The 8,096-nt window shown below is 50.4% G+C and overlaps 1 protein-coding gene across 1 annotated transcript in view; it reads left to right on the top strand.

The window, feature by feature from the left end:
• The window catches only part of LOC106964151 (leucine-rich repeat and fibronectin type III domain-containing protein 1-like protein), a 95,932-nt gene that overhangs the window by 49,952 nt on the left and 37,884 nt on the right, over positions 1-8,096 (top strand). The window contains exons 2-5 of the mRNA XM_015059474.1: positions 4,325-4,572; positions 5,566-5,766; positions 6,306-6,472; positions 7,943-8,096. Coding sequence (XP_014914960.1) covers positions 4,339-4,572; positions 5,566-5,766; positions 6,306-6,472; positions 7,943-8,096 — 756 coding nt within the window. The 5' untranslated portion in view covers positions 4,325-4,338. The remainder of the gene's footprint in view (positions 1-4,324; positions 4,573-5,565; positions 5,767-6,305; positions 6,473-7,942) is intronic.

Here is an 8,096-nt window from a genome sequence, read left to right as displayed (position 1 = left end):
GACGGCATGGCCCCCTGACGGCATGGCCCCCAGACGAGATGGCCCCCAGATGAGATGGCCCCCTGACCGGATGGCCCCCTGACGGGATGGCCCCCTGATGGCATGGCCCCCCGACAGCATGGCTCCCTGATGGCATGGCCCCCCGATGGGATGGCCCCCTGACGGGATGGCCCCCAACTGCATGTCCCGCAGACGAGATGGCCCCCAGACGAGATGGCCCCCAATGCATGTCCCGCAGACGAGATGGCCCCCAGACGAGATGGCCCCCTGACGGCATGGCCCCCAGACGGGATGGCCCCCAGACAAGATGGCCCCCTGACAGCATGGCCCCCTGGGCGGCGAGCCCCGTTCCTGTCACCAAGTGGAGCAAGTCTGTCTCTCTGGGTGGAAACGTATCAAATGCCAAATGTTCAGAAATCTGCAGCAGCTTGTAGTTTTTACTAAAGAGAAATCCTCCAACTACAGCGCAGGGCATTCTGGGTAAATGCAACCAAAGCTAACTTGCTAGCCTTGCTTTAGCAGCAGAAATGGCTCCTGGTCTTTAGCCTAAAGAGAAATCCTCCAACCGCTAAAATCTGACGCCTCCATCTTGTTTCCATCTGGTGAAGAAGGAAGTTGCTCTCAGTGTCTTCAGAGGTTTTTGTGTCGTTTCCTTCAGTGGTTCTTGGTGCAGCGCCCCCACAGGCCAGGAGGGGAACAGGTTGGTTTGACTCAGCAGAGAGAAAGAGAACCAGCAGCTGGATGTGGAGCAGATGATGGAGTTCTGGTTCCAGTAGAACCGGGTCGATTGGACTGAAGGAGGTTGAATCAGAAAAAACTGACCTTTGACCATTTCTGCTCAACCTTTTGTTGTGCAGAAATGAAAGCACAACAAAGTCGTTCTCTCACATTATCTATAAACCATGAACATGTAGAGAAATAATTATTTTATTGCTGCAGAATAAAAATAACACATAAAACATGTTTGAAACCAGAAAGCTCCAGTAACATGATGAGAAACATCCAGACGTTCAGAATAATTCCTGTTGGTTCTGAGGGAACCGGACCTGCTGGAGGAGGAACGGAGGGATGAACTGAAATGAGAATCAATTTGACTTGAGGAGCGAGTGATGAGCTGACGCCATCAGCTGTTTGCCTCTAATGTCTCTGGTTTCAGTCATGGACCCAAACCGACCAGAACCAGAAATCACAGGAGCCCGATCCATCAGAGCCGTTCTGTTAGAGCAGTGGTTCTTAACCTTTTGTGAGGTACCGAAACCCCCCAGTTTCATATGCGCATTCACTGAACCTGTCCAGAGTGACCCCGCCTCTCGCCCGGAACGTTAGCTGGAGAGGCACCAGCAACCCTCCCGACCCCACTGAGGGACCAGGGTGTAAAGAAAATGGATGGATGGACGGTGAGCTTTACTGAAGTAATTAAAGACAAGTTCAAATCCTGAGAGTGGAGCTCCTTCCCGCAGCTGATTGGCTCAGCAATGTAACGTGATCCTCTGGAGCAAGTGATGGCGAAGCGGGGCGTCATCACGACTTTACACAGGTGTGTCTTTACCTCCACGGCAGAGGCTCCGCCGAACCCCTGGGGTTCATCGAACCCAGGTTAAGAACCACTGTGTTCGAGCCATGACAAATCAGTCTGAACTGCCTCCAGTTATATGATTATAATCATATTAATATGATGAGAAAGGTTATTGTCACAGTTTCTGTTTCCTGTTCCCATATTCACGTTTTGCTGCAGAGATGGCGCTTCAGAAATCCTCCAGGATCCACACACACTTCCTGTTCCGTATCCTGGATCCACACACACTTCCTGTTCCGTATCCTGGATCCACACACACTTCCTGTTCTGTATCCTGGATCCATACACACTTCCTGTTCCGTATCATGGATCCACACACACTTCCTGTTCTGTATCCTGGATCCACACACACTTCCTGTTCCGTATTTCTGCAGCCTTGGATCGTTTCACAGCTGTAAATAAAAATCTTCCTGCTGTTCTTTACCATCAAACGCTTCCAGTTGCTGCTGAACAACTTCTCACAGTTGCAGTGATTTTGGTTGCATAGGTTGTTTTTGTGTATCCGTGTGCCTGTGTGTATGTGCGCGTGTGTATGTGCGTGTGTGTGTGTGTGTGCGTGTATGTGTGTGCCTGTGTGTGTGTATGTGTGTGTGCGTGTGTGTGTGTGTGTGCCTGTGTGTGTGTGTGTGTGCGTGTGTGTGTGTGTGTGTGTGTGTGTGTGTGTGTGTGTGTGTGTGTGTGTGCGTGTGTGTGTGTGCGTGTGTGTGTGTGTGTGTGTGCCTGTGTGTGTGTGTGTGTGTTTCCTTTCTCTCCCTGTATGAATTTATTCTGGTTCCTGCTGAGCTGCACTCAGAATCGACTGGAGGGAAATCAGTGGCAGCGTTTTCCTTCGCTGTGTTTGCAGGGAAAGTTCAACATTTATAGGCCTGAAAAATCGACGAATTTATGAATCGTGACGTCAGGCGCTCTCGCCTCGCTGCGCAGGAAGTTTAATTCTCCGGTTTCCTGGCCAGAGTCAGCAAACAGCAGGTGGACCAGTCGGCTCGTCTGGAAAACCCTGAATAATGACGAGGAGAAAAGTTTCTGATTAAAACGTCGTCAGGCGTCCAGCTGAGTGTCTGCCACCACCGTGCTTCACCATGTTGATGTTTTGTGTTCTTCATGATGCTGGATGTTCTCTGAAGAGTCCAGAACCAGAACATCTGCAGCTGGATGCAGGTTAAATGGCCACAGATGGGCTCTGGTTGAGTGAACTGAAGGAACGTGAAAAGGTTCCTGTGGAACAGATCAGCTGCTGCTAAACGGTCCAGAGCTCAGACCTCACTGCGTCGCTATGGCAACCCTGACCCATCATTCCTGCTGTTTAGCAGGACTTTCCCCGTTCGCAGCGCTAGCTCAGAGAGCAGTCTCTTAGTTCAGTATTTTCAGAAGATGCTAAGCTAACAGAGTGCCATTCTGCTGCGGCCCGGTTCCGGTTTGGTTCCACCAGATTTCAATGCTTTATGGAGTCTGGTGAGCTGGACGTTCCAGAACCTTGGGTCAGTTTGCTGCGTCTCCCTGGATGTGATAATCCAGTGTTTTTCAACCACTGTTCCGCGGCACACCAGTGTGCCGTGGAAATTATTCAATTTCACCTATGGTACCGTATTTTCCGGACTACAAGCTGCTACTTTTTTCCTAAACTTTGAACCATGCGGATTGTAGCCCGGTGCGGCTTTTCTGTGAATTTTTCTTCAACCACCAGGGGGCTCTCTAGCAGGAAGTGAATCATCAGAAGTCAAAATTGTAAATCAAAGAAGAACGCCTTAATTTTCATTTAGAACAACCACATGCTAGTAGCAGGCACGACGGAGAAATGTTTTCAAACTCATATGGTGCAGCTTTTAACTTGAAGACTGTCGATCTGGGACTACAGGAGGTAAATAAAGCCGCTGCACTTAAGCTTGGTGTGAACAAAACCATGGTTAGTAGTGGCTAGCGGCGTAATCATGTATTTTTTAACCACTAGATGGCAGTAGGTACAGAGCATTTTACATTAAAACAAGAGAATTAGTGATGCATGAACGTTGCAGGTAGTGGTGAGAGCATCGTATCTAGCAAGACTGTAACAACAGTGATGTAAAAGACAGTGAAGCTCAGCAGTAGTTGGAAAGAACGTGGGTCCATTTCCCACAACATGTCTGTGTGAAGTGAGCTTCCCAAGCCTGGATACTATAAAAACTGAAACCAGAGAGAGGCTGAGAGCTGTTGAGGAAAAGCTTTGTCTTTCTTCAATTTCTGCCAGGAAATCAACTGTTTTATCCAAACATGCACAGGTTTCACACTAGATGGGTAAAATATACAGATATTTTGTACATGAAGTGAAATCTTTCCCAAATATTATTGCTTCTTTCAGAATAAGAATTATTTTCTGTATTCCGGCTATAAGAATGCTTGTGGATTAGTTTGTAAAACACTTTGAAGTTTTCTACAACTTCTTTAAATTTAACACCACAGTGTTGTGGCTGTTCAGGTGTTCAGGTGTATTTCTGAAGTGGACATGTTACCTGCAGTTTGAAATAAGAAATGTAAAATGTGATAAAAATACATTTTTGTGTTTGATTCCTATTCAAGACACTTTGATAAGAATGACTATATATGTAATATAGGCAGCTACAGAGTATCTTTGTTTACATTTTTGGTTGGTGGTGTGCCTCGAGATGTTTACATTACTGTGATAATGAAGCAGGCTCCGGGTCAGTTCTGGGTTGGTCGGTTCTGGGCCGGATCCAGGTCGGTTCTGATTTCTGTCCGTCTTTGTGTCCACAGGCAGACGGACAGCCATGGACGTCCTCTGGCTCGTCCTCCTGTCCTGCCTCCCGTCCTGCCTCTGCGACATGCTCTGTCCGAAGCGCTGCACCTGCCAGAACCTGCTGCCGTCCTACACGGTGCTGTGCGCCAAGACGGGTCTGCTCTTCGTCCCACCAAACATCGACCGGCAGACGGCCGAGCTCCGGCTGATGGACAACTTCATCACCACGCTGAGACACCGAGACTTCGCCAACATGACCAGCCTGGTGAGTCCTGGAGCAGATTCACCCTCCGAGGTCGGCGGTTCGCTCTGCTCCTCTCAGCCTACTGAACTTATTACAGCTTTGATTTGGTGTCCGGCTTCAGGAGCCTCACCGCTACTCAGACACATATTCAGGCATGTGCACTTGCAGGTGGCGCTATGGCATAAAATATGCGTTTATGCTTCTGTTAGGATCTTTTCTTTGTGTTTATTCTAGGTTCTGCTTCTTGTGAGTCTGTGTACCGTCCTGTCTTCCCCGTGATTGTTCCCAGCTGTGTCTAGTTCCCCTGATTACCTCCTGTGTATTTAAGTCCACTTGTTGTCCTTGTCTCTTGCTCTGGTCTGAGCTGTCTAGTCCTGAGCCGCTAACTCGAAATTAGCATGTCCCATTAACAAAACTGATACGGGCCAAGTTTCTGTACAAAAAGTATTTGGTGGATGTTTTTTCAGCAGAGCCATGAAGAAAGCATGAGCAGAACCAGCCTGAGCTCTGAGTCCAATGAAACTTGGCACAAAACTCCCTTCGAGAAACAAAAGAAAATCATCGCAGCGGATTTTTGATTTTTTTGTTATTTTTATTTCCAGTTACAAAATAATGGCTAATTAAACATCGCTACGTATGTAGCTGCAAATTCAATTCCTCATAATTTGGAACCGAAAATTTCAAACACGCTTCCTTCGTACCTCCAACTACAAACAGGCGCTGTAAAATTGCTAAATTTGCTACGCAACTGGAAATATCGTCAAACAATAAATTAAACATGCTTCTTGAAATTTGTAAAAACATAAAGGTAGCAGCTTTAAGTACCAACTTAGACAGTCTATCAGGATAAGAAGTTGGTTTTGGTTCTATTCTTGTCCAACCCTGGCAGAAGACCCCAAGCCTTTCACCTGCATTTCATTTTTAGAACATTTTAGCAGAACCAGCTCCAGTCCAGACGGGTTCCTTGTTTCCTCTAGTCGTATCTCTAGCGTGATCCTGTGTTTGTATGTGCAGATCCACCTGACCCTGAGCCGGAACACCATCAGCCAGATCAGACCCTACACCTTCGCCGACCTGCAGGACCTCCACGCCCTCCACCTGGACGCCAACCGCCTCACCGTCCTGGACGACTCGCACTTCCAGGGCCTGGTGAACCTGAGGCACCTGATCCTGGCCAACAACCAGCTGCACAGCATCTCAGAGGGGGCCTTCCAGGTAGGAGCGCCTCAGCAGGGGGCCTTCCAGGTAGGAGCGCCTCAGCAGGGGGCCCGTCCTGCTCTGGCCGCTCTCTCTGCTGATGTTTATGAGGTGAACAGAAGAGCCTTCATTCAGTCCAACCTTATCTTCACTGAGTTGTCTGAGTGTTGGGAACGTGGAGCTCGGCTTTGTCAGAGGAAAATAAAATCATGTGAGGATGAAGTTTGAAAGCGCTGCCGGCGCCATGCCAACGCTCTGGATGCGGCTCAGCGCTCAGAACCTTTCCATTCTGCCAACAAGTACTATGAATCATCCGACCTCGCAGTCGGACGGCCTCTGCCAACAATCCTCTGCTGAAAACTTATTGAAAGTCATTAAAAGCGGCTCAGAGTAGCTGTGGTGCTGCGGGTCAAGTGGTTCCTGGCTCCATCAGAACCAGCCGGCCCAGCCGGATGTCTCTGTAATGACCTGAGCAGCACCGAGCGCAGCTGCTGCAAGGCAGCGTCAGGACTGGGAGCAGGATGAGCTTCAGTATGTCCCTGTCCTGTCCCCTGCAGGACTTCCTGGAGACGCTGGAGGACCTGGACCTGAGCTACAACAACCTGGTGGACATCCCGTGGGACACGGTGTCCCTGCTGGTGAGCGTCAACACGCTGAGCCTGGACCACAACCTGATCGAGAGCGTCCCCGAGGGAATCTTCTCCAACCTGCACAAACTGGCCAGGTACGGCTCTGTGCTCAGGGCGCCAGCAGCAGGCTGGGCTGCTGCGAGCTTCCTCTGGTTGGATCTTGTCCAGTAACACCAGACCAACTGGTTCTGGTTCTGGTTCTGAAGGTGTCAGAAGTTCTGGTTCTGCTGCATCACTGATGATAAAATTTATCTAAACTTCTGGGCCCAGAGGAGAGAAATTATTGTTTCTATTTCATTTTTGATTTTAATTTTTTTCTTAATAGGTGGAAGCAAAGTCACCACGGTGTCTGGCCACTTCCTGTCAGTCATCTGGCCACTTCCTGTCGGTTGTCTGACTACTTCCTGTCGGTCGCCACGGCGTCTGGCCACTGCCTGTAGGTCGTCTGGCCACTTCCTGTCGGTCACAACGGTGTCTGGCCACTTCCTGTCGGTTGCCATGGCCACTTCTGTCGGTCGCCATGGCGTCTGGCCACTTCTTGTCGGTTGCCATAGCCACTTCCTGTCGGTTGCCACGGCCATTTCCTGTCGGTCGCCACGGCGTCTGGCCACTTCCTGTCGGTCACCACGGCCACTTACTGTCGGTCGCTACGGCCACTTCCTGTCAGTCGCAACGGTGTCTAGCTACTTCCTGTCGGTTGCCATGGCCACTTCCTGTCGGACGCAACGGTGTCTGGCTACTTCCTGTTGGTTGCCACTGCCACTTCCTGTCGGTCGCCACGGCATCTGGCCACTTCCTGTCAGTTGCCATGGCTACTTCCTGTCGGTCGCCACGGCATCTGGCCACTTCCTGTCAGTTGCCATGGCCACTTCCTGTCGGTCGCCATGGCCACTTCCTGTCGGTCGCCATGGCCACTTCCTGTCGGTCGCCACGGCGTCTGGCCACTTCCTGTTTGACCAGTGTCTCCCAGCAGTAGAAATCCTGCAGACTGCATTAACATTCCTGCACCGCTACAGCAGAGCTGCGTCCTGATTGGCTGGAGGCGGCAGGTGTGAGTGGGTGTTGGATCCGGGCGGATGGAGGATGGGCCGGGCCGTTTGCTGCGCTCTTCTCTCTATCTCTGCTGATCCTTGGCCTCGCTCCTCCTCGCTCCTCCTCACTCGCCTCCCACCTGATCGATCGATTACCCATCTGCTCCCACCTTTTCCTTCGGCGCTAAACGCCAGAAAGCCTTAAATCTGATTTGGGAGGAGTGAGTCAGCCTCCTGTGCCCTTCCCCTCTCCTTATCTGTCTGGACCTGCCGCTTTTATTTTTAATAATTACGTCCTCTGGGCTCATATTTACAGCAGCAGAAATGAAACGCTGAAAACTGGCTTCACAGACATTTCTGCTTCCTCAGAAAAGACGAGGAAAACAACCAGTTTGCAGATCGGTCGTCCTTCCGGGACGTTTTCATGGCTGCTTTTTTAAAAACCGCTGAGGCCGCAGACATGTGGCTGTTGCTTCAGATTTTACCGGGATGAGTCCACCAGGCTGGACATCTCTGTGTCCCTGTGTCCACCAGGCTGGACATGTCTGTGTCCCTGTGTCCACCAGGCTGGACATGTTTGTCCCTGTGGCCACCAGGCTGGACATGTTTGTCCCTGTGTCCACCAGGCTGGACATCTCTGTGTCCCTGTGTCCACCAGGCTGGACATGTCTGTGTCCCTGTGTCCACC

Source organism: Poecilia latipinna, unplaced genomic scaffold (assembly GCF_001443285.1).
Source record: "Poecilia latipinna isolate Pla-1442-1.1 unplaced genomic scaffold, P_latipinna-1.0 Scaffold1630, whole genome shotgun sequence".
In the NCBI taxonomy this organism is placed as follows: domain Eukaryota; kingdom Metazoa; phylum Chordata; class Actinopteri; order Cyprinodontiformes; family Poeciliidae; genus Poecilia; species Poecilia latipinna.
This window is presented reverse-complemented; position numbering and strand designations above follow the sequence as displayed.